At 38.0% G+C, this 26,940-nt stretch overlaps 1 protein-coding gene across 1 annotated transcript in view; it reads left to right on the forward strand.

Moving 5' to 3' along the window:
• Cdh11 (cadherin 11) overlaps nucleotides 1-26,368 on the forward strand; it is a 142,577-nt gene extending 116,209 nt beyond the window's left edge. Inside the window, exons 8-13 of the mRNA XM_090357532.1 lie at nucleotides 3,031-3,284; nucleotides 8,622-8,758; nucleotides 9,979-10,112; nucleotides 10,779-10,896; nucleotides 21,224-21,475; nucleotides 23,501-26,368. Of these exons, the coding sequence (XP_090213658.1) occupies nucleotides 3,031-3,284; nucleotides 8,622-8,758; nucleotides 9,979-10,112; nucleotides 10,779-10,896; nucleotides 21,224-21,475; nucleotides 23,501-23,997 (1,392 nt within the window). The 3' untranslated portion in view covers nucleotides 23,998-26,368. The remainder of the gene's footprint in view (nucleotides 1-3,030; nucleotides 3,285-8,621; nucleotides 8,759-9,978; nucleotides 10,113-10,778; nucleotides 10,897-21,223; nucleotides 21,476-23,500) is intronic.
• The last annotated feature ends 572 nt before the right edge of the window (nucleotides 26,369-26,940 follow it).

The following is a 26,940-nucleotide window of genomic DNA, read 5'->3' on the forward strand; positions in this document are numbered from 1 at the left end:
ACTGACCAAGGCAGAAGAGGTATTATGATAGAAGTGAAGGAAAAAGAGTCAAAAATGTAATTAGAAGACAGCTGCCTTCTTCAGGTAATTTGAAAACTAATGTCTTCTGAGTTCTGACTTGGGCCAGGATTTCACAGGGGAACCAGAGAAAAGAAAGCTTGTCCCAGAGTATTTAACCAGTCTCTATTGGTTAGCTGAAGAATAATGTAAATTAGAGGCAAACATTTTGGGTAGATTGCTAGCTGTAGGGATGAAAGTCCAATCTGTCTATTGCAATACCCTTAACCAACTGGGAATCCTATCTCTTGCAGAGAAATCCCAGCACAGTTTCTGAGCTGTTTATTTTCAGCCAAATAAACTTGTGAAGCAGCATGAGACAAGCATTATAAGACATTTTAAGTACTCCTTAATTTCCATACAACCATTTTTATATCTGATGTTTCTTTCTATTCTGAGTCCACATGCATAGAGATGTGGGTGCTTAATATTTGGCATACTTGCAACCATAGGGTGATCAGATTTGTTAACTTAATGTCATATCATAAACATTTTACATGCTGTTATATAATATACATAATCATTTTTAATGACTACATAACATCTCAAACTATCGATGGACCATTATTTCCTTAATAAAATCTCACAGTTGGACTTGGTGTTTTGTGTATGCATTTCCCCAGATTAGATATAACCTTCTATTACAGCTAACAAATATTATGCATTTTTTAATATTGTTTGTTTGGGTTTTCTGTTGAATGAATCCCTCAGGGAAAATTATCAAAGGTGGGGATTAGTTAACTAGGGGGTATGAAGATTTTTTATGGTTTATTCAGTGTGTTGCCTCATTTAGCTTTATTCCAACTACTCATAACATGGATATAAATGTTCACATGGGGAACCACCTCAAATCCTTTTTGGAAAGAGAAGAGGGAGGGAATGGCAAAATACATTTGTAAATGTTATCCAGCCATCCTGTTACTCATTCAGTCAAAATGATTGATGTAGAAGATCACTTAAGGAGATGTTTCCAGGAATTACGGAAGGCAAATGCCAACAAAATGGGAAAAAATCTGGGGAGCCCTCTCTGATACTCCTTGCCTAACAAAAGAAAGGAAATGGAGGGGCTGAGGCAGGCAGCTAAGGGGCACACAGTTCTGCTTGCAGATATTGGGGAGACTTAATCAAAGCATAAGACAGGGTATGACTCCAGGAAGATCGAATCTTACCCGACTGGGAAAAGATGTTCTATGAAGACCTTTGTAGGCTTGGAGGATTCTAGAAGCAAGTCTGTCAGTGAGAATGCACTGTGATGAACTATACTAAATATCAACAGAGTATTCTAGTGGGAAAGAGCCTTGGGTCCTATACCAGGCTCAAACAGCTCTGCCTTAGGAATATCATCTGAATATTCTGACAAAATTCTCCACTTTCTCTGATTACAGAGAGCCTCTTCTCGAAATGCTCATAGCTCAGATCTGGATTCTGCCTAGAAATTACGGACTTGGAGAAATTGCACAAGGTTCAGAGCTCTATAAATATCATTCTTTCCCATTGCTCATGAACACATCTAGGATAAGGAAGCCTCTGGATATCTGGATTTTTGTGATTGGATGCCCAATCACAAATCAGTGTTGGCTACATGAGTGAATACTGTGGGGAAGGCAGATACTGGTCTGAACATGTCAAACTTTCTCTAAGCACTTGGTAGTTTGCTATCATCCCAAGTGTTAGTTAGAAAGCTTCTGAGGCATTGGGGTTTGCCTTTTTTTTTTTGCTCTGACTTTACTTTTCACCCTTTCCCGACTCTCTGCGTTTTTCTGGCTGAGAAGGAAGAAGGACGTACTATCAGTTGTTCTGTAGCTGCAGCCATTTCAATTGCTATCTCTCCGTGTTTCTTTCATAGCTAGGTAGAATTTGTAATGCTTATATATATTTTTTTTAATTTCATTTTTTTCATATCTATGCATTCTTCCTCAGAGGAAGTGTTGGCTTTACTGACATCACTTACCAAGAATAGAAAAAAAAAAAAAACAAATGCAAGCCAACAAAACCACATCCTTACATTTTAGTTAGAAAAGTAGTATCTTAGACTACTACAGCTGTATTAGGAGGTAAAACAGATATATTGAAAATTAGCACTGGCCAGGCATGGTAGCTCACGCCCGTAATCCTAGCTACTCAGGAGGCTGAGATCTGAGGATCACAGTTCAAAGCCATCTGAGCACTAAAAAGTCATGAGACTCTTATTTCCAATTAACCAGCAGAAAACCAGAAGTGGTGCTGTGGTTCCAGGGGTGGGGTGGTAGCCTTGAGGTAGCCCAGTGATAATGTTAAGGCATAGAGTTCAAGTCCCACAAATGACCAAAAAAAAAAAAAAAGCACTATTCTCAGATGTTCAGGATTCAGAGAAAATAAGAATGCTGTCAACAAGTAAGATAGTATTTAATAGCTCTATTTTCTCCTAGGACCCATAAGCCCCCTTGAATAATCCTATGTGGGTACTTCTGATAAGAGTCACAGGCTGTGGGATTAAAAAGTGGACAGAAAGTTACCCAAAATGGAAAGTGCAAATATGATTGTAATAGACTAGTTCTGTGCTTGGATGATGGGAGGTAGAAAGACAGTTATCATATGAGACAGCCCTGGGTTCTTGGAATGACATTTGTGCATATATGATCAAACTTCTTAGTTTTCCAAAGCATGGGCTGCCAAATTATTTTTTGTGGTGTTTTAATTCCTTTTGTTAGATGGCTTGAAATGACTAAAACGAGCCACCTGGAGATTACTGAGTAACATGAAGTTTATTTGCAGTGAACATGGTTGCTCCTAAAACTGAGCCTTAAGTATGTATCTCAGTGGTTGAATTTGTTTTTTCCCTGACCAAATGGCTCAGGTAATGGGATGTTGAATCGGCACTGATTTTCCCCTCTTTGAGGAAGTGTTTACTTGACCTGGTAAAACCATCAAACCTTTCTCTTCCATTGTCTTTCTTGAGGCATTGCCTATCAATCTTCTCTTCCTTCTTGCCAGCCTGTAGATTTTGAAACCAAAAGAGCATATAGCTTGAAGGTGGAGGCTGCCAACGTGCACATTGACCCGAAGTTCATCAGCAATGGGCCTTTCAAAGACACTGTGACAGTCAAGATTGCAGTGGAAGATGCTGACGAGCCCCCCATGTTCTTGGCCCCAAGTTACATCCACGAAGTCCAAGAAAATGCAGCCGCTGGCACTGTGGTTGGGAGAGTTCATGCCAAAGACGCTGATGCTGCCAACAGTCCAATAAGGTACATAGGGATTAGTAAAAACCCTGGATGAGTGGATTTGGAGGCACAGCCATGCAGGCAACACATTTTCCTCACTTCAAAGTCATCGGACCCAATAAAATGAGGTCCAATGAAATTGACACCGGGTTAAAATTTAGAATAGATGGAACTGCATTCCATCTCCACTACTGAAGTTTTTGGTTAGGCTTGCTCGAACTGCACAGCTTCTCTAAGGCACAGATTTCCCACTTATTTTGGACACTATAATCTTTATCTGAGCTGGGAAGTATAAACATGGAAAGCATGAACAATGAAAACAGTCTTTGATGGATTTTACATGATATTTATTTGTAGTTAGAGAAGTCCATTTCCTTCTTGTGCATGTGGATATCCAGCCATCTCGGTACTGTTTATTGGAAATCTCTTCTTCGCTCATCTGAACAGTCTTGGCCACTGATGTGTGGGTTTATTTTGGGACTCTCGATTTCACGTCTATGATCTACCTCTCTGTCCATATTAAGTTACCACATAGTTTTGATTACTACAGCTTTGTATTAAGTTTGAAGTCAGGAACTGTGGCTCTTCCAACTTTATTTTCAACACCTATTTTTAATATCGTTATATAGCAAGAAACAGGGTGCTGAGTGCCTCATGTCTGTAACTGTAGTTATTCAGGAGACTGAGAACTAAGGATTGGGGTTTGAAGCATCCCAGGCAGGAAAGTCAGTGAGAATCATATCATTACCAAAAGAGCCAGAAGTGGAGGTGTGGCTCAAGTGGTAGAACACTAGTCTTAAGCAGAAGGAGCTCAGGGACAGAACCCATGCCATGAGTTTAAGGCCCAGGGACTCCAAAAAGAAAAAAAAGTAAAGAAAGGTAGCCACATGATTAATGCTACCAGGCTAGCACTGGGTAGTTTAAGCAGAGGCTTTATGTACTGTACATCCTCACATATTTACCAAGAAGCCCTTAATAGAAACATTGTGCTACTCTGTTCTAGTTCATCACTGCATTTTTCACTGAACATAATTTATACCAGAGGACTTCTAATGTTCATTTATTGAAACACTTGTCTTAGCAAACCTACCTCATGAATTTGAATGTATAATGGAAGAAAATGATGACATCTTATTCAGATATTCAGAAAGCCTCTATTAATCACATACTAGAGGTTTTCAGTATATTTGGGAAAGGAAATACCTTTAAAATTCCAAAACACACATTTTTCCAGAGATGGAAATAGAACCAGTAGCAATGGAGAAAATATGGTTGATACCCATCAACAAGGTATTTTATATTCCAGACATCTATAATGGAGGCTTTGAATATTCTTTTCACAAAGAAGTGATGCTTGTTTAAGATGACAGGTATGTTGAAAACCTGGATTTGACCATTTCACAAAGTAACATTTATGGAAATATCCTTGTACCCATATAATTGATAGGTGACAATAAAACGTTTTAAATTCACTGCAGACTTTTATGATCGGGAAAGAAAACTGAATATGTAAAGAAATATAAAAAGATTGCCCATTTATATTAAAGAAAAGGTTGGTAGGTCAGAAAGATTTTTGTGATAGATTTTTGAATAATATTTATTTTCTGAGAAGAAATAATTATTATCTTTTGGGTGCTTTCATCATATCCAGATGGCAGTTTAATGTCATTATTTGTTATTCATCCTACATGGCCTTTGAGGCTGTGACTGTTTTAGGAGCAGATAGAGGAAAGCCTAAGTTCAGATAGATGAAATTACTTCCATAAAGTCATATGACCATATCGGACACTGAATTTTAGCCCACATCTACTTTAGGTCTAATCTGGTCTTTTAATTCTTTAACTCAGTGGCAACTAATGGAACTAATTCTCCAGAAAGACTGGGCTATTAGATTATATCTGTGTAGGAAGAAACCTTATATAATAATCAGTGACCCTCATTACACCTTTGAACTATGTAAAAATGTTTCTAGTATGGATTTTAAGTGAATTATCTGTAATTTAGAGAACTGATGTATATTCAGACCTTTGTAGAAGGACACTGCCGTAAAACTCATGGAAAATCTGCTCATTTCCTCTGCATTTCATTATCTCCTAGGATCCACAACTGAAATTGGTTATTTGGGTCATGTTTTCAGTGGTAGCTATTCTGTACCTGTAGGTGACTAATAATCCTATAATTATTTACAGATGCTCAGTATTGAACTGAAACCCACTTCCCACCCCACCTACTTTAGTTCAGGTTCTTAGAATTTCCAGACAAATTATGAAAGGGCATTTGAGTTTTTAATTCACAGACCTCTTTAATTTCCTGATGGTTCCTCTGCCTCTTGAAGGCTGTTTGGTAAATCTGGGCAAGTGAGTAAGGGTAAGGCCTTGTACCATCGATCAAACTCTTAGATGCTTAGATATGTTGTATATATCCTGGATTCTATAGCATCGGATACATTTTTGTTTAACATTTTATTTCCTCCCTGAAGCAATTCTCTTAGCTTCTTTGACACTTACACCCAAGAGAACCCCATTTCTGGTACTTTCTTTAGTCTTTGATCACTATTCAAGTGCTGGAGTTTCTCTAATACTCAACTTTTGACTTTGGCCTTTCTTTGTGTGTCCACTCCATCTTAGGAGTATTCCTTGGGCACTGAGGGAATTGAGATGATATGCCAAACTCACTGCCTCTAGGCTGATTTTTCTTTACTGGCTCTAATTCTGTGTTTCTGACAGCATGTGCTAGGCATTTTTCATCCAGTTGCTTCTTTCTTCACTTGCTCATCTATTTATTCAAAAACAGCTCATTGCACCTCTGCCTACCATGGAGTCAAATCTATATTCACTTAAGCACTGCAGCATGTCCCTCTTCTCTCTGTTAAATTAACTTTCTTTTCATGTTTTTGATTCAGACACTCAAGCTAGAAGATGTCTGGGATTCTCTCAACCTTCTCTAGGTGTCCAAATATCTGCAGAGTCCTATAGACACTTAAAAAAACACATAGATTTCTTATGACCTTGGTATCAAACTACCCTATCCTCCTTATGATTTCCTTATGATAGAAGCTCCTCAAATTTTATCTTGTCTTTCTTCCAGGTTCACTTGCTCAGAACATTTTGACTATTCTACCATATAAATGATTCAGATTCTGAGTTATTTCTCTGTCTGTCAGACTTCTATGACTTCTCAGTGGCTACAGGATGGAGTATACTCTCCAGTATTTGAGAGCTTTCAGTAACACACACACACACACACACACACACACACACACACACACACTAGCAAATATTATTGGTTGGGTCCCTTTATGTGTATAATATATGAGGGCATATCTTAATTTTATTTAAATCTCACAAATATTGCGTAAGTTAAGGACTATTGCTATTTTAGTTTGTAAACTAAGCATGTCAGAGTTCAAAGACATTGATAGCCTTTCTGATAATGATAATGATAATAATAATAATAATAAGATTGCATATAGTAGAACTTAAAGTTGTACCTAAATTTGAAAGCCATGCCTTGATTTACTATCTCTTTTTTTACTTTCATTAAACATTTTTATTTATTTAATTTTATTGTGTAGACATGTTTATCATAAATATTTTGGCACAGAGTAGTCAAGAGTGAAAATTAAAGCCAAAGCTATTCTAGGTCTTTTTTGGTTCCTTTTTATATATTTTTATTGTAATTAATAGAAGGGTTACATTATATTCACCAGATAGAAAGTGCATTACTTCACATTGATACCCTTTCTCATGTCTTGGTCCCCATTTCCCTCTCCCTACCCCTCATCTTGTTTTCCCCCTTCCCTATCCCATTTCAAATAACCAAATAAGCATATAGATAATATATCAGATACCAAGGTAAAATACTGTGACAATATGAGATAACCAAGGGACAGCAAAAGAGATGAGAGATAACATAGTGCATTAAGGACAACAATCACTCATTATATGGCTTTTGTTTCTATATCCTGGAGGTCCTTTCATTTAGCATTATACTATATGGCCTTATGTATCTATGTTTTGTTCTATTGTAAAGCTCTGCTAGGAAAGCCCAAGGTTTCTACTGATTATGACAAATGAGGGAGACCATTGAGCCTATGTTCCTTTGAGTCTAGCTTACTTCACTTAATATGATTTTTTCAAAATTTGATTTACTATCTCTTTTAGTTCATATTATGATCATGCCAACCTGATCCTAAACTTGCGGCTGGTAGGCAACAAGTCTTCTATCACCTTTCCTCATAGCATTATTTACTAAGCGCTCGGCTGCCAAGCCCCTTTGGACGTCATTGTACATGACCATTTTCAGGTTCAACAGTCAGCAAGGGGATGCACCATTTCATTCATTTCATTCCCATGGGTGACATCATATTTGTGTAACATTAAGTATTGCTCACTGGACCACTGAGAACTCTCTTGGCTCCAAAACTGGAGTCATTATAACCTAGACATAGACTGTTAGTAAATTCCAGCATTTGTAAATCTGGGAGAATATGCCCTTTGATATCTGTGGTCCTTGATATCTCTAATATGCTTTTGATTTTTGATGATCCATTCACACCTTCAAATTTTAGGAAAAAAATAGTTAAGACTTCTAAGAATTAGAAAATTGCCTGGGTAAGAAACAAAGCAGGCTATCTGAATGAATTTGCTTTTTTTCTTCTTCGGAGTTGCTGCAGTTGAGTGGTTATAACCCATTTAATGGGCTTCTATAAGTTCATTAAAGTCTTTTTTAGGTAAAAGAATAAAAAGGAAGAAAATACTGCAAAAGTTACTGGCTATCACAATTTTGAATACTGCACTACAGGATTCAGAACCAAGCCAACTAAAAATATCTCTGACTTAAGAAACTGAAGCAATTCATCCAAAATATAGTTAACATATTTTAATTAAATAAAGAGAAAATGGATTTTTAAGAAAGAATTATAAATGATCTTTGATGAGAAGTTTGGATAAACTTGAAAGTGTTTAATATTTAATGTGCCAAAAATCAGTGAAGTTGTGACTTACTGAGTAGTTTGGGAGCAAGGCGAACTTACTTTCCAAATGCAATTTCATAAATATTCAAATGGTGGTTGATTGTAGTAAATATGGGGAAATATGCAACATGTGATTATGCTTCTCAATCAAATATGCTAAGGAGTTACTTCATTCATTGTAGTGAATAAAGAATTCCAATATGGCAATATGATTTCTATAAAAGATTCATGTTCAAAGTTCAAGAAGTGAATTTGATTAAAAAAGAAGACCTAGCTCAAGTGACTCGTTGAAAAGAAGTTGCTTTAAATATTACATGGAGAAAATATTCAGATATTAAGCTGCTCTGAATATCTTGGTCTAATTGCCTCATTTTCATTCTGCTTAGGTATTCAATTGATCGGCATACTGACCTCGACAGGTTTTTCACTATTAATCCAGAGGATGGTTTTATTAAAACTACAAAGCCTCTAGATAGAGAAGAAACGCCCTGGCTAAACATCTCAGTCTTTGCAGCAGAAATCCGTAAGTATTCTAGTAAGGATTCTGGCTTCTATTTTACGAAATAGTAATCCCTTTAGACTGCCTTTATAGTCTAGAAAATGAAAGAGCTGAGATACACATTTTAGTCTTCTAGATACTTTTCACTCAGTGGAATTTATATTCAAGGACACATCTAAGAAGAAAGAGGGAGTAATGCACATGTTCATATTTTCCTCCATGAAATGAAAAACAAGCTCGACAAGATAGCAGTTAGTACTCAGTCTTTTTAAACACCAGACTTGGGGCTTTGTTTCTCTATAGACTGGTAGTTCTTGAACTTGTCCATGAGTCATGAACTCCAAATATCTCATGGTTGGCTTCGCATATATATGACAAACAATTCTAGGTCCTATTTCCAGGGCCTCTCATTTGGTAGATTTGGAATGGGGCCCACGAATTCCTCAGATGGTTTTGACCCTGATCTTGGGGGCCCCCACTTTGAGAACTGCTTCACTAGAGTCTCTATAAGGACAAGACTCCACTTGAACCCTTTAGAATTAAAGCTGTGCCTTGACATCCGCACAACTGACAAACGTCAGTTAGTACTCTCTGGTCTAATACGGACCTTCACTCCTGAAATCCTTCTAGATTGTGAGGTTTTCAGATCCTTGATGGGTTTTAATGCCAGTGGTGTCTATATCAGTCACTTATTTTTCATTGCCGTAACTGTATTTGAAAGAACAACTTAATGGGGGGGGATTTCAGTGTAGGTTTCAGGAGGTCTCAGCCCATGATGCCTTGCATTGTTACTATGTGGCAGTGGTATGACAGAGCATCATGGAATCCAAAGCATGCAACAGCAACAACAAAAAGCTGCACACTTGCAAGTAGACAGCAAGCAGAAAGAGAGGTTGGAGCAGAGGATACGATACATCTTTCCCTGACTCTGCTCTTTGATGATCTCCTTCCTTCAAGAAGACCCCATTTCTTAGTGTTCTCACTCCACAAGAACGCTAACCTATAATATATCTTCCAAGGAAATAGTCCATTGATTAGATCTGAATCCTCAAGGCTCAGTCACTCCCCAAAGCACATCAATTGTCCATCCAATATAGGAGCCAATGGGAGACATCTGATCTACCAACTATGGTGATGCCTTTCCAATGAAAAGCCTGATGTTACATTCCTAAGAGCAAGCTTAGGTCCATGTGCAATCTCCAAGGTGGTGACATGTGTGCATTGTCATCATTTCCTCCTTCCAGACAACAGACATCAGGAAGCCAAGGTTCCAGTGGCCATCAGGGTCCTTGATGTCAATGATAACGCTCCCAAGTTTGCCGCCCCTTATGAAGGCTTCATCTGTGAGAGTGACCAGACCAAGCCACTTTCCAACCAGGTAACGCCTCTCTCTCCCTCCCTGGTTCTACAAGAAGTCTGTTTAGAAATTCAGTTCATTTTGGAATGCATCACTTACAGATACCACACCCTGTGCAATGAATACCCCTGCCCTTGTCTGATCTGGGAGTATGGCTTAGTAGTAGAGTGCTTGCCTAGCATGCACAAAGCCCTAGGTTCAATTCCTTGGTATCACATATATACAAAAAGGTGGAGGTGGTGCTGTAACTCAAGTGATAGAGCACTAGTCTAGAGAAACCTCAAGCGCAGTACCCAGGCCCTGAGTTCAAGCCCCAAGATTGGTAAAATAAAATGAAAAAAAAAAAATAAAACCAGACTTTGTTTTTTGGTAGCCAGCCAGGAATTTTTGTTTGTTTGTTTGTGGGGCTTGGACCCTGGGCCCGGGAGCTGACCTTGAGCTCAGATTTATGCTAGCATTCTACCACTTGAACCACAGCACCACTTCCAGTTTTCTGATGGTCAGTTGGAGATAAGTCTTAGGAACTTTTATGTCCAGGCCAGCTTTGAATGGTGATCCTCAGATCTCAGCTTCCTGAATAGCTAGGATTACAGGCATGAGCCACTGGTTCCAGGTTGGAATTTTTGAATAAAGGATAATGCCAATGTTGTCACCATGACTTATGGACGGGCCACCTTTTTCTTTCAGCCAATTGTTACGATTAGTGCTGATGACAAGGATGACACAGCCAATGGACCAAGATTTATCTTCAGTCTACCCCCTGAAATCATTCACAATCCAAATTTCACAGTCAGAGACAACCGAGGTTAGTACTAAGGTTCCAATGCATACAGAGAAGTAGACATTGAAAACAAATAGCTTTTCTTTTGCTCAGAACAAGTATTTTTAGTAATCTTTATAATGCCTTCCCCTTGAAGAGTAAACAAGAAATAATACTGCCACCTCTATGTTGACACATGGGCACATTTGATACATAGGAATAAATGAGTCTAATTTTTATTTTCCTATCATTTATTTATTTATTTGGGTATCGGCTTTGCTATTCATGAAGCAGTGGGAAAATGAAGTGGCACAGCTTACAGGGTCAGTATGCAAAAACTGCATTAATTTTTTTTAAAGAGGTTGATAAACCCTTGAGGGGGAAGCATAGCTTTATGAATATTGATATCATGTAAAGCAATAAAAGAGATTAGACCAACTTTGGAAGGCAATGTAATCTTCTGAGCACAGTCCTTTCTTTCCCAGTATAGTTATAATGCAGTATGATTGGATACAGAGATTTAGGCCTAAAGGTGGTTGCAGAATTAATGCCTGAAGGCCATGAAAGGACTCAGTGTATGTCCTTTGTAAATGTGGCAAAGCTTAATGGCTTTTCTATTTCTCATATTATTGTTACGAAGGCTCTAGACTTGCAAATTATTGGAAGTACATTGTGTGTGTGCAGGCGTGTGTGTGTGTGTGTGTGTGTGTGTGTGTGTGTGTGTAAGACTGGGATGATATAGCCCCTGGGCAATATTGGTGGAAGACCCAGAGCCAGGGAAAAAGAATAAGCCTTTTGACAGTCAGCCAGTTTTGCCTTAAGCACTTTTCCTTGGTGAAAATTGGCCCTCTACACTAGTGGTGATGGAAGACTGGGAAAATTCAGACCAATCGCAGTACTGAGCGTGAGAACCAAAGGAGGATGTTTAGAGTACAGATGTTTTCATTAATCTCATACTAGCTGTGTGCAAGGTTATACCTGTTTATTGCCTTTCAGTGTCTAAGAATAGGCTCACAGGATCGAAAGCAGTATACATATTACTACTTTGTCCATCCTAGTATGACTCTCATCAATACCATATCGCCAATAGCTATGCTCCAAGCACCCACACTATCATCTTTCCCCTATTATGTTCACTAAATTTTCCTTAAAAACACAGATAGGTATTATATTGTCATTTTCATTCCCATTTTATAGAGAAGGAAAATGAGGCACAGGATCATTAACGAACCTACCTTAAATTAATTAGCCAGATGGAAATCAGAGCTGGGGATTAAAGCCAGGAGCTGAGAGGCTAGACATTCTAGCAGTCACCTCGCTGTGCTGCCTATGAAATCAGAGCAGAGCTCCCCTATGCTGCTTGCATTCTGGGAGAATGTGTCTTTGACACACGTCATTATTTCTTGAACGGACTAGAACATATAACCATTGTCTTATGAATCAAGCATCCATTAAATGAGACTGGCAGCTAAAATGCCCTAGATGTTTGACAGAGACTTTTGTCTCCCAGGGCCTCGCTTTCTACAATGAACTTGTTCATAAGAGCCACAATATGAAGGAAGTTATGCATAGAAATATTCATTTTAAAGGAACTCTTATAAAGCACTCTGTAAATGATCCCCATCCCTTAAACTAGAAATGTTACTCAGTATTTAAACTATGATTTTTCTTTACTCCCTGGCATGGGTTAGTGTGTATAGGTCGGCCCTTCAAGAGGTAACTCGGTAAATGACTAAGGTGTACGAATATAGTTTAACCGCATACACATCTCGAGTGGCACACTTATGTAATACAAGAATTTCTTGTGATCATAGATCTGCCAACACTCTGGCCTGTGGGTGAGTATGTAGGGATAAGGCAACACGAGCTGAGATCTCATAAGGCTTTCTAAGATACATTCACATCTGCATTTCTATTCATGAGTATCCTTGCCTCCATTCTTAGTTAATCTTCCATCTTCTCATTTTAATTTCTGTTCTACACTGTGTTTTTTGAGACTGCCAGCTTAGGCTTATATTTGCTTTCTGAAAAAGAACTCTCTATAAAATATATGCCACTATATATTTTTCAATAGTGAGAGGATTTGGTCTGTTGTCTGAAACTTCTGGACATCTCAAATGCTTGTTCTGCCATTATCTCTTTCCATCTTTTCTTTTCTCAAATATTTGTGCTCCAACTTTTACCTATCTCTTGATATAATTTCCGAATTACATTTGAGATCTCTTTTCTGCTTTAGTTCCCAGCATGGCCTCCTGCCCAAGACACCTGTGGCTTTATACACTGAACCTTTATTTGCAATCATTCTTAGTCACCATTAAACTTCAGAAACATTATCCTAAGGCATGTGGCTCTGTAGCAGTTATAAGTATTTTACTTTGTCACAATATTTTGTGGATGCTAACTCTACTTTCAAGGAGGTTATACATCTACAAATTAACCAATCTACCACATTATTTATCTCCTGTATCCTCTCCTATTAGAGACTATTGAGATACATTTTTTTCTTTGCAGAGAATTTCTACTTTTTGACAAGAAGTTACTAATTACAAACAGTTAAAAAAAAACCTGCCATGTCTAGAGCTATCACAGAACTTTAAAGAAAATACAGTCCCACAATTATCATTTAATAGTTTCTTTCTTCTAGCTTCTAAAAGTAATTACATATTGAAGTAATCCAAAAGTAGTAATCACATTCTGCATCCTATTAATAGCCTACTGGGTTACCAAATTTCTCGGCTGAGACTATTTTCCATAGAAAACATGAGTTAATGGTTTCTATCATGCTGAGTAAAAGCATCAAGTGACTTTCTCTGCGAGTGTTTACTTCCATTATTCCATGTAAATAATCACTATTGTGTTTGTCTAAACTCGGCCCAAGCATTCAGCATCTTTAGAAATGTAAGAGGGATAGCTATCTTCATACATATTAGCCTTTTATCTCATTTTTATCTTATTCCATTCTACAGTTGGAACTTCAAAGACAACACAGCAGGCAAAAAAAGTGTAGGACTGTAGATAGCTCTTCAGCATTGAATCCCATCCTGGGCTATTTGTTAATACCAAGAATGGTGCTTTTTGGTCCACCCAGATTTTGAGATGCATTTGCTTTGAAATCTTAGAATGTAACTTATTTGCAGATACAAGAAATATATAAAGGATACAAAAAGTACAAGGGGAAAAATATAGTAATCCCTCTCATCTATTCATCTGTTCACTGATTTATACAATTTTTTCAGAGCCCTTGTTTTACCTGGTTTTTTTAAGCAGCTCTTAAGGTAGGAATAGGGTATAGTTTTATTCAAATTTTAAGTGAGGCAGGAATGGGAGACTTTGGAAGAGAAGCAGTAACCTTACAAGGTTACATTTCTGAGATGTTAAATGTTTGGATGGTCTTGTCTGCTTCAATAACATGTTATAAACCAAACATAAATTACATGTCATTCCTATTTAATACTTTTCAGTTATTATTGATAGGAACATTCTATAATTCAACTCATCAATCTTACAATCTTGGGAAGTCTTATCTTTTGTAACAGAATAGGATAAACAACTTCAATTTCCAGCTTAATCACAGCCATAATAATCACAGTAAAATATATTTACAAATAACTTTATAATATTCTTCTACTGCATTATTAATACATATTCTTAGAGGGAAAATTACAAAACACAAATAAGCAGAAATACGATTCTTACATGATTAAAACAATGATAATATATTACGAAGAAGTAATCACTGCTATTTGTAAATCCTTCTAGACATTTTCTTTCCGAATATTATCTTTCAAGAATCGCAATTGTGTAATGTGTGCCCTTTGTTTTGATTTAATATATGATATACTTTTTCCTGCACTCATTTATTGGTGCCACTGTTCCCTAACTTACCCTTTTCCCAGCTTACGCTCTATGCTATTGGATGACATTGTTTGTAAGTGCTTTGGTTTCACCTACTTTTGCCAGCTATCCAATTAGTCCTTCAACACAGATTCCGAGAGCAGAACCCATTAGATAAAAAGCCCATGATACATAATGGACAAACTGCCCACTGGAAATCTTACACCAAGTTATAATATCATTATCAAAATAGGTTATATTCTGCTTTCTAATATAAAAACCAATGTCAAGTGATATCAGATACGTGTGAAATACAATAGTTCTTTCACCAGTAATTAAAGCTAACATTCAGTGAGTGTTGCTCATTTCTAGTTTGCTTTTGTGAAATGAATATTTGTATTATTTATTTGTTTTCTTATTTATTTAGTCGATTGTGGGGCTTGAACACAGGGACTGGGCACTGTCCCTGAGCTTTTTTGCTAGCACTCTACCACTTTGACTATTGATGATTCTTGAACATTTAGAGCCAGCAGTATCAGAAATAAAGACTGGACATTCTTTAGTTTCCCTATTTTGCTAGAAAATATCTGAAGAATGGGGCTTTAACACAGAATAAAAGTTATAGAGTGTGATCTTGAAGTTCCAGAACTCCATCCAGCAAAATTCTGTATAGTGGGAAAGCACAGGTACTTTTGACCGTGTGTGTCAATTGTTTTTCTGTTAGTGCAACTAAACATGTGAGATAACCAGCAATATAAAAAAGAAAAGTTTGGCAGTCTGAGAGCATGGTGGATGGACTTATTGCTTTGGAGTCTATGATGATAATACATCTTTGCAGATAGTACATAATAGAACATGTTCCCTCAGTGCAGAAGGGAGGCCAATCCACTATCAAAATATCACTATACAGCAGAACATTCTAGTTGCTTGCTACAATGCTTCCATTTAGTCAGTATTTTAATATGCAAGAGCTATGATTATGCATTGCTCATTTTTCTCTGCAACAGGTCTTTTTTTCTTTTATTTTAGGCTCATATTAGGTTGGTACCAATTGTAGGAGTCCCATTAGCCTATCAGAGACTATTTCTCCTCCACAATTTTGCCTTTGGAGTACAATTTTGGTCATCCCTTGATAGTTCTTCACCATCACTATCATCCTTACATTTGCATTCCCAAACAGATACCCTGGAGATTATTATTGTGAAGAACCTTTGCATTTACCAGTGTAATGACAATGTGTACAGATAAAAAGAGCAGGTGATTTGGAGTGCAGGCTATAGACAAAATATTTGAAACCTGAATTTTCTTTTCCATCCATTGAAGCACCGCAACTTGTACATGACATGTACCTGTCATCAATGGTATCATTGGTAAGTTTTGCCTAATAGGGAAGAAAATGGAAATGGTGATAGGTGTATCCAGGAATGAAAAGACCAGGAGTCAAGATTAAAGCAAATAATGAAGGAGTTTGGAACCAGTTTTTGATCATGTGAAGTATGTTGCGTAGGAGGGAAGAGCTTGAAGAACTTTCTTACCTTGGGTGCTGAGACTTTCTGGGGAGGCAGGCAATCACATTCACAACTGTGATGACACTTCCAAGAATTTGTTTCTGTTTTCTTGCCAATAAGTTTCTCTTCCTCATTAAGTCTCTTGCTCAAAGAGGAATACTTCCAGCAAAGAATATTTGCTGAGCAGCAAAAACTAGCTGGCACAGTACTGAGTACTTTTGTGAACAGCAATCCATTTAATACTATCTATGTATCTGTCTATCTATCTATCTATCTATCTATCTATCTATCTATCTATCTATCTATCATCTATCTATACTGTATCTATATGTGAGAATGTGGAAAGTCAACATATTGAGTTCATATGTTGGATGTGAGGCAATTCTCAGGTAGGAGATCCATAGTACAAACATTCTTCATTTGAGCCTCCCAACTTAGTGGCTTGTATAGGAGAAGGGCCTGAGAAATCTAATAACAAGAATAGTTAAATTGATCAAATATTTGTCTTTCGCTGGTTGTCTTATAACATAGGCCCGGTCTAACATTTTGGGTCAACAAGATGTATATTCAATAAATTTTTTTGATCCGTTGTGGGCTTCAATTCTGGACCAGGTCACCATCTCTGAGCCCTTTCGATCAGGGCTAGTGCTCTACTAATTCAAGTCACAGATCCACTTCTGGTTTCCGATGGTTAATTGGGGATAAGAGTCTCACAGTCTTTCCTGTATGTGCTGGACTTGAACCATGGTCCTCAGATTTCAGCCTCCTGAGTAGCTCGGATTATGGGCATTAGTCACCACTGCCCAGTGTCTCTTTTATTCTTTTGCTCACAAAATTTCAGTCATGTGATCATCCAGAATAAAAGGACTCTTCCAAAGACAGTTAGGCAGCAAATTAATAATCATCTAATAATTTACCTGAAAGAGAACTCATGGCCAGCTCTGGGCTTCTGTGATTATTGTTAGTCTATACATGTGTTTATAGATTTTTTTTCCCACTAGTTTCAGATCATATGAGCCAGTTTTGATTTGGGTTTGGGGTGTATCACAGGAAAGATCCGTCATGTAGTGGCACAGAATTTCCCCTCCTGGTTAAAGTTCTTAACCAGGTGCTGGGAAAGCTTGGATTTAAAGGAAAACAATATTCTATTGATGCAAGTAACATGAAACACATGAATGTCAAGTTTGGCTGGCAGAGAAGACTTCTAGTTATCACAGTCGCTCTTCACACAGTTTCAACACTAGAAATTAAGTTTTCTGGCTGAGGGATTATTCCAGCACTGGGGAAGCAGAGCAGGGAGGACAATTTCTGCCTCATGCTGTCTTATGTAGTCCCAGAGACAACTCTATCCACTATCCACCAGGAGTCTGGGTGTCAAAGGTAACTCAGCTAGTCTCTAAATGAGAGGAAAAAAGCTCTCATTCTAAAGTATACAGTTGTTATCTCTGGAAGAGACCCTGAATCCATTCCTTCCCTATCTCTTGAATCAAACTTCAAATCTGTATGCAAAGCTTGTTTCATTTGAAGTGATTTTTTTAAAGAAGTTTCCAAGAATTTACTGACATATCCACTTAGGGACTGTAAATGGTTCAGTCAGCTGAGTACTTTGTTGAGCATTTGTATAAGTGTTTTGGTGTGTCTTAGAAGACTTGATGGTGGAGAAGATGAAACATCTTCAATTCAAAGGCTGTTGTGCTCAGATCTAAGTTTTCCTTCATCTTGGAGCTTTAGCTCCCTCGTGTGTGTATCCGCCTGCTGCCGCTGGAAAGTGCCATCTCTCCTGTATGGCTCATTGAGAGTCAATTTTAATCTATGGTTTATCAAAACAAAAGTACTCTGTTCATACTTCTTCAACCATGCCTGGATCTAATAACACAAGCTGAATGAATGACCCTCTGCAACTACTATTTCTACCAGAGTTACATTTGACCAAGCAATTTCATTAATTTACATACCTACTTAAGTTTTTAATATTTATTTTATTCACATTGTCCCTAAAGGCATTTCAGGTAATTCATGATAAATATTGTAACATTTGACTTGTGGAAGTTATATTTGCACATTAAAATATGGAAAAGATGACGATCTCTGAACCATTTATTATTGGCCCATCAATTTAATTGTTTAGTGTTGGGACAGTAGAAATTACCTTAAACAGAAAAGTCAGATGACTACAATTTTAATGGACTAGTTTGCTTCTTCCCACTGTTTTTCATAGTATATGTATTTTTTCTCTTGTGATAAAAGCAAAATATGCCAATCAGGCAAAATGGTGAAAATAGAGAAGTGAGAGCTGTTCTGTTGTGTTTTGTTTGAGCTGTTGGCAGGGAAAGACTAAGAATCTGTCAGTATAAGTACCCACCAAACCCAGGGAATACATACTTCTTCCTATCTGCATCTGCTTATCCCTAAATGAAAATGAATCTGTCATTGAATGACCTCACAGATATCAAAAGCATATTTCCTTAAAGCTAAATGTGAAAGGGTATCAATGTATGTGAATTAATGCACTTTCTATCTGGCAAATATCATGTTACCCTTTTATTAATTACAATAAAAAATATCAAAAAAAGCTAAATAAAAACAAATCAATTCTGGGGGACAAGCACATTTTCCCTCTTACAGAATAAAGAAAATAATGGTATTATCAACCTATATCAACCTAGTTCAAGCTTGCCAACAACTGGGCTTTCATATAGGTTGCCACATTCATTTTGCTAAAAATGGTCATTTCTTAACTGACAAAAAAGCCAACCATACCAGAAGTTCAGTGTGTGTGTGTACGCGTGTGCGTGAAAGTGCAAACAAATGTGAGAGATTTTAATTTTCTTCTGTCTTATACTATCAGTATTTTTCTTTAGAAAAATGAATACTTTGAAAAAACTGTTTGCCTAGTAGAGAAAATATAGTGAAGAAACATTTGGAGATATAGCTTACAAATGATTGAGAAACACAAGAAGGCCAACATCTGGAATTCTGGTTAAACTTTTCCCAGAAAACGGTTACGACCATGTGTTCAACAAATATTTATTAAATGTCTGCTGTGTAGCTAGCATTGGACAGCCTGTGATGAATCAGATAAAATTCTCTCTTCTCCAGAAGTTCACGGTCTTATTGAGGTTAAAATAGTTATATCAACAAATCATGACAGTCTAGTGTGACACTGATTTCTGTAGGAGTCATGGAAGAGATGGATGACAGAGAGGTCTAGGGAGACCTTCCTGGAGAGTTGTCTTCAGAATTCAATTTTGAGCCTTGAGAAGTTCAGGAGTCATGATAGAAGCAATGGCTTTGGGGAATAAGAGAGTTGTAGACAGGAGAATGGAGTCAAGGGTGGAAAAGTGTTGTACGCTTTGGGAATAGAAGTGCATTTTCTATGTCAGACTAGACCAAGCCATGGAAGAAGAGGCAGGATATGAAGCTGGAAAGCAAGGGCAAATTTAGCCAAGAAAAACTCTTCATGTATAGAGTTGGGCTGTGTTATGTGGGCAGCAATGAAAACTGGATTATTTTAAGCAGGAATGCTTGATAATAGGCTTGATGATGTTTAAGTTTCAAAGAAAGCCTGAATCTGCTGCAAGGGTTTCTCAAATGCTTCTTGTCTGTGTGTGTATGACTTGGAGTTTGTGGGTGCTGCCCTGACCTCTTTGCTCATGGCTAGGGTCTACCACTTGAAGCCACAGCATCACTTCTGATTTTTCAGTGGATAATTAGAGATGAGTCTCTCTGGACAAGAATGCCCTAGTTGGCTTTGAACTACAACCCTCAGTTCTTGTTACCTGAGTAGCTAGAATTACAGGTGTGAGCCGCTGCTGCTGGATCTCAGGTGCTTCTTCAAGAAAGATGATTTTCTTTGGGATTTATGATGTGGTTCATGATTGAGAGTCAACTTGAAATTTCTCTAAAAAAAAAAAAATGAGCCAGGCATGATGGCTCACACCTTTAATCCTAGCTACTCAGGAGGCTGAGATCTGAGGATCATGGTTAAAATCCAGCCCAGGCAATAAAGAATGTGAGTTCTTTATCTCCAGTTAACCACTAGAACACGGGAAATGGGGCTGCGGCTCAAGGGGTAGGGTAGTAGCCTTGAGCTGAAGAGCTAGTTCATGGATAGCACCCAGTCCCAGAGTTCCACCAAAAAAAAAATGCATGATGAAAAATTAGCAAAAGACATGCCGGAATAGAATAATTATCAGCATCAGAAAAAAAGCTTATTTTCAAAGAAAATTTGTTCTCACACTTACTTAAATATTAACTTTATGCTCTATCAATGCATACTGTAAAGCAAAACTCAGCCTTCTGTGTGGGGTTTGATGAAGAGGGAAACATCCCAAAAGGATGTGGTATGGTTTGCTTACCAGTGAAGGGATTTGGTATCAACCAACTGAGAAAGAGCTGGTTTTCTGGTTTTGCATTCCCCAACATCGAGAGACTGTTCTGTGATACTGGCACACTAAATAACAGTGGAATCTACATCCCTGGATTACAGAAGAATTGGGAAGGTTTCTAGTTGTTTAATTTAGATATCTTTATTTTTATTTTTTTTATTGTGAAAGTGATGTACAGAGGGGTTACAGTTACTTAAGTCAGATATTAAGTCCATTTTGTTTCAAACAGTGTCACCCTTCCTCATTTTCTCCCAGCTTTTTCCTCCCTCCCCTCTACCCCCCAAATAGTGTAGATCATTTACAGCCTAGTGTCTAGTGAGTATCGCTGCTGAATTAGTCCACTCTTAGTCCCAGGGCTTCTGTTTCCCCATCCCTCCTCAAGTCAGAGAAACATCTGGACAAGATAAAAGTCATAGAAATCCAAAACAGCAACAAAAGGGGAACACCTTGTGAGAAAGAAAGAAGTGGCAAAAGTAAAATAGAAAACTCTGGTTTCCAGTGCTTGGCATTCATTTTGATAAGAATCGTTTCCTAGGATCTTAGACCCTGGTGAGGAGACACGAGTGACTTCAACCCTGCTAGCTGGTTGTGACTGTGATCTGGACAGATGCCATGATGACACCTGCTCTTCTCTCCTCACAGATAACACGGCTGGCGTGTATGCCCGGCGGGGAGGGTTCAGTCGGCAGAAGCAGGATTTGTACCTCCTGCCGGTGGTGATCAGCGATGGTGGCATTCCCCCTATGAGCAGCACGAACACTCTCACCATCAAGGTCTGTGGGTGCGATGTGAACGGGGCTCTGCTCTCCTGTAACGCCGAGGCCTACATCCTCAACGCCGGCCTGAGCACAGGGGCTCTCATCGCTATCCTTGCCTGTGTCGTCATTCTGCTAGGTAAGGACTGTGTCCCTCCTGGGAAAGGACTGTCCTGGGCATCCACCAGCTGCTTCCCCAGGGTCAGGTTGGATGCAGTATTCTCCAGTTCATTAGGGCCTGCTGGTGTCCAGTGGGTTTTTGAGGGGGCTATTGCACCAGCCATGCCTGGCAGACCACCCGTGGCTCCGTACAGCAGAAGCCACCAGGGACAGCAGAGGAAGTTTTGCAGGTGAAGGAATATTTGGAGGTTGAGAACTGGTGTATGGACAAGGGTTTGTCTCAGGAGAGAAAGGGAATGCCAACAGAAGGAGAGGAAGGAGCCCAGACATCCATCGTGACTCATAAGGATAGGAAAACACACCGATTGAAGAAATCTGGACCCTTGGCCTTTTCTCTCCTGTGTGGGTGCATGTCTCAGTTTAGCGTATCCTTGTGAAGAGGCCTTGTGCTGCCAGATGAGGCAGAAGCCCCTCTTCTCTCATTGGTGGGCGACTTGGCAGTAATAGCTTTGTCTGGATGCTGTTTGCCTCTACCATTCCTGGACTTTAAAACTCGCTATTAGATTTGAGGCTGTTTTTTTCCCCCAACGTATTTTGTTTGCGTATTGAATGAATGAATGAATGAATGAGAACAACTCAAAGGGAAGCACCAGTGAATTCAGTTATATATTGAATGTAGCTCCGTGGCAAAGTGCTTGCCTAGCAACTGCAACATCCTGGGTTTGATCTCCAGTACCAAAAACAGAAAGAGAACACACACTTAAAAATTATTGTTTTCTGAGGATCAGTTCTGAGGGATGAGTCCACAGCCTGTTCAGGAAAGAACAAATGAAACAGAGATACATATAGGATGCTGTGACAGTAGTATGGAAAAGGGTTATGTGGACGTTGAGTGAAAGTCTCTGACATTCACTGGCATTAAAGATATCTGGAAATTTGTGCAAGCATTTAGTTTGAGAAGAGATTTCCAGCTGGTAAATGTAGCTGGTCTGGAAGGACATGTAAGAGAGAGGGAACAAAATATGAATAATGGATAAGAGGTAGATAAAGTACACAAGAAACATTGTTACAATGGTATAGACAGAGCAAGGTATGTGGGTGTATGAAATGGGGGTGGGCAAGGGGAAGGAATCCCAGAAATGATTATTTCCATCATGAAATATTGAAAATGGAAAGAATTGTCTATGCAAAGAATGGCAAAAAGGTCTGGAAGGTGAAACATCCAGCTCTGGGAACCCCATGAGACCTGGGTGTGCCCTCCTGCGCATGGCTCTCACAGTGGTGTGGTAGAAGCTCTTAGTTTATTTGCCACATTCCTCCACAAACATTTTCTTCAGTCTTGTTGAGTGTGTGGGAGAGTCCTCTAATAAAACATTACAGAAGCTTCCTCACATGGTTCAGTGAGGTCCCATGGGATCAATAAAGAATTAAGCAATGTCTCATCTTTCTTTCCTTTGAGTGTTGAAATTTAATGGGATATTTCTCAATGATTCCTCTGTATGGCTTTTTTCCCCCAGATTTAAAAAAAAATGTTCAAATAAACAGATTCTTCACCCCCCAAAAGTCATATATCCTCAGAATTCAACTTTTTATTTTATAGTAGGGTCAGTGATATTTTAAGACCTCTGAGATATGAGCTAGATATTACCACCTGTGAGAAAAATAGGTCCTAAATATATTGAATGTTCTCATTCTTAAATTGCCACAGGGGTTTGCAAATGAAAGAAATCTGAGACTAGCTTTCTCTTAAGAAACCACAGGCTTATGTACTTCCAGTCTGAATTCAAATTCTTAGGAAGATGACTCACAATTAGTGTCAAGATCTTTGCGAACCTGCTCTAAATTGTACCCAGTCACTGGGTACTTCTAAGTCATTGTCTGATTTCATAGTTACAACGGTGATCTCTAGGCAAAGTCTAAATTCTTATGTCACTTCTGATTCTTAAGCATTGAAATACTATAGTGTCTGTAGAATTCCCGAGGGGACCCTGGGGTTGGGAGATAAGATGTCAGCCTCAATCAACTTTCCTTTCCTTTCTTTCAGTCATTGTTGTGTTGTTTGTGACCTTGAGGAGACAAAAGAAAGAGCCACTCATCGTTTTTGAGGAGGAGGATGTCCGGGAAAATATCATCACGTACGATGATGAAGGAGGTGGGGAGGAAGACACAGAGGCCTTTGATATAGCCACCCTGCAGAATCCAGATGGTATCAATGGCTTTATCCCTCGCAAAGACATCAAGCCTGAATATCAGTACATGCCTCGACCTGGGCTGCGGCCAGCGCCCAACAGTGTGGATGTGGATGATTTCATCAACACAAGGATACAAGAGGCTGATAACGACCCCACTGCTCCTCCTTATGACTCCATCCAAATCTACGGCTACGAGGGCAGGGGGTCGGTGGCCGGGTCCCTCAGCTCCTTAGAGTCGGCCACAACAGACTCAGATTTGGATTATGACTATCTACAGAACTGGGGACCTCGTTTTAAGAAACTAGCAGACTTGTATGGTTCCAAAGACACTTTTGATGATGATTCTTAACAATACCGATACAAATTTGGCCTTAAGAACTGTGTCTGGCATTCTCAAGAATCTAGAAGATGTGTAAACAGGTATTTTTTTAAAATCAAGGAAAGGCTCATTTAAAACAAGTAAAGTTTTACAGAGAGGATAACGTTTAATAAGACTGCACAGGACATCAAAGTGGTAAATACTGTGAAATACCTTTTCCCACAACAAAAAGAAAAAGGCAAATATTGAAGTTGTTTATCAACTTCCCTCGGAAAAAAAAAAAAAAACAAAACCACTTGGCATACGAAATATTTAAGTGAAGAAGTCTAATGGTGAACTTACAAGGAAGGGAAATCGTTTATGTGTTCCGCACATCTAAGTCCTTCTTCTTTTATTTTTTAATTTGTCAAAGAAGCTTCCACAAAATTAGAAAGGACAACAGTTCTGAGCTGTAATTTCGCCTTAAACTATGGACACTCTTTATGTAGTGCATTTTTAAACTTGAAATATATAATATTCAGCCAGCTTAAACCCATACAATGTATGTACAAAACAATGTACAATTATGTCTCTTGAGCATCAAACTTGTTACTGCTGATTCTTGTAAATCTTTTTGCTTCTCCTTTCATTTTAAACTAATACGTGCCAGATATAACTGTCTTGTTTCAGTGAGGAGCGCCCTATTTCTATGTCATTTTTAATGTATCTATTTGTACAATTTTAAAGTTCTTATTTTAGTATACATACAAATATCAGTATTCTGACATGTAAGAAAATGTTACAGCATCACACTTATATTTTATGAACATTGTACTGTTGCTTTAATATGAGCTTCAATATATGAAGCAAACTTTGAAATAAAAAAAGATTCTTTTTTAATACTGGGTTTGATTCTTAACATGGAAAAAACCATTTGAATGGATTTCTAATGATCCATTTCTATTTCTGTGAATTGTGTCATCTTTTAATAACTCTATTTATGATCTGTGTAGTCCAATTTTATTGTTTATTTAAAGTCAAATATGTCTTCAAATGTTTTTTTTATTTTTACAGATAAGATTATGTAACATCGTGTGAAGTATTTCCATGTATATTTTTTAGGGTTTAGCCTCCTGGCTTCTCTTCACACATCCTCTAAAGAAAAATGTTTTAAGGTCTAGATTAATCCCATTTTGCAATGTATGGATGTAACATGAGCCTGTTTACTTTGTATATCAGCAATGTCACAAGTAGGAGAGTTCAATTTGTGAGGGAATGCAAGGTAACAGATTTCTGAAGCTGTAGATCCCTAAAGGAGATTTCTACAAGATGTAGATTTTATGCCCTACCCTAGCATTGGAGAGCAATGTACCCTTCAACGTCACTCCATTTTCTTTCGATTGATGGTCAGACTTTTTATAGTCAGAACTGATCATATTTTTTCCTCCTGTGATTTTAAAACTAATCTTGAAACCATGTGACTGTATTTATTTTTCTAAGAGAAAGGTCTGTTAACTTCAAAACACTTTGTGTTTAGAAAATATGTTGGGCCATAAGCTCAAAATAAGAGTAGGGGATCGTGTTGGACTCCGAGCACGAATGCCATTTGATCAGTTAGATGCCTATCCTTATCAACCCCCCATTTAGCTTCGTGGATATTGGGATTTACCTGAAGAGCATTTTAGGTGTACAGTTGGGCCAAAGGTCAAAATGTCGCATTACTTGGGGAAAGACCATACAAAATGATGCTGCAAGCATGTTCCCCTTTTTTACCCACTAAAGACAAGTCATATGATTTTTTTGGTGGGGTTGCAGAAAATATTTTGAGTATCTTTTTCTTTTTTACTTCATTGTCAAACTTTGTTTCAAGCATTCCTTGATATCCTCCTGTTCTATATTATTTTTCATAATTGTATCACAATGCAGACAAAGAGAAATGTGTTTAAGAGATGCTCACGCCCATTTTCCTTTGAATTTCAATCAAATTGGCTGAACACTTCAGCAGAATAAAGTCTGTGGACAATGCCACTTCAAAATCGTTCACGCCAGTGAAGGATTACACATTGTCAGTACTTCTGTAATTGCAGGTTATGTTCATTTTTCATATAGTTTTTGTAATCCAAAGAACATTTTGCTAGGTTTGCACAGATCTCCAATTGAATTTGAATTGAAGAAGTAACTCAAAGGAATAGGAATAGCATTTAAACAACTATACATCTGTAAGCAACCCTGTCCTTTTTTCCCCCCGAAGAATGTATTTGGAAGAGAATTGACAACTACATTTTCAATTTTTATGTCCAAGGGTTTTTAAAAGCTGTCTACTTTTCAATAGTTAAAAATACTTGTTTTTTCTTTTCTTTTTTTAACTTTAAAGCTCTATTGTTTGTAGTACCCTCTTAGAAGCTGGAGAATAAAATATCTTTTCCGACTAGTGGAGTCGTTTTTCTTTTGGATCTTATTGCCTGAAAAGCAATCTTAGTTTAAATGCTCTTTCTCTATTTTGATATAAAGCAATCATTGCTTTATGACATCAATGCATGTAAAAAGAGGAATGTTTCTCTGCTCCTCTTGACTTTGAATCATGATTGGAGGCTGTATGCATTTTTCATTCATCCATTTATTGATGTATTTCTTTGTCAACCTCTTATTCTGAAGACCCCTTTGCTGGTTACTTGAGGCTGCCAAATGAATCTTGGAATTGCTCAGTTTTTCCAGTATTTTACCACAATATCTTGTGGTCTTACATTCATCCATTTATCTTTCTGCTTACCCACCTCCCCAGATAATACAAGAGTGAGAGAAAAAGTGAATCAAATGAGAGATAATCTATGGTCACATGTGGGGTTTGAAAAGAACATAGGCCTGTCACAGCCATTCTGAACAGACCTTGTATTGAACTAAGCTCATTCCCAAGGTTTACTAGGGAGGTTAAGGAAAATAAGAAAGTAGATAATCGATGCCACCTAAAGAGCATACTGAAAGTCCTCATTCCCC

The sequence above is a fragment of the Megascapheus bottae genome, chromosome 24, assembly GCF_031878675.1.
Source record: "Megascapheus bottae isolate mThoBot1 chromosome 24, mThoBot2.hap1, whole genome shotgun sequence".
Classification (NCBI taxonomy): Eukaryota; Metazoa; Chordata; class Mammalia; order Rodentia; family Geomyidae; genus Megascapheus; species Megascapheus bottae.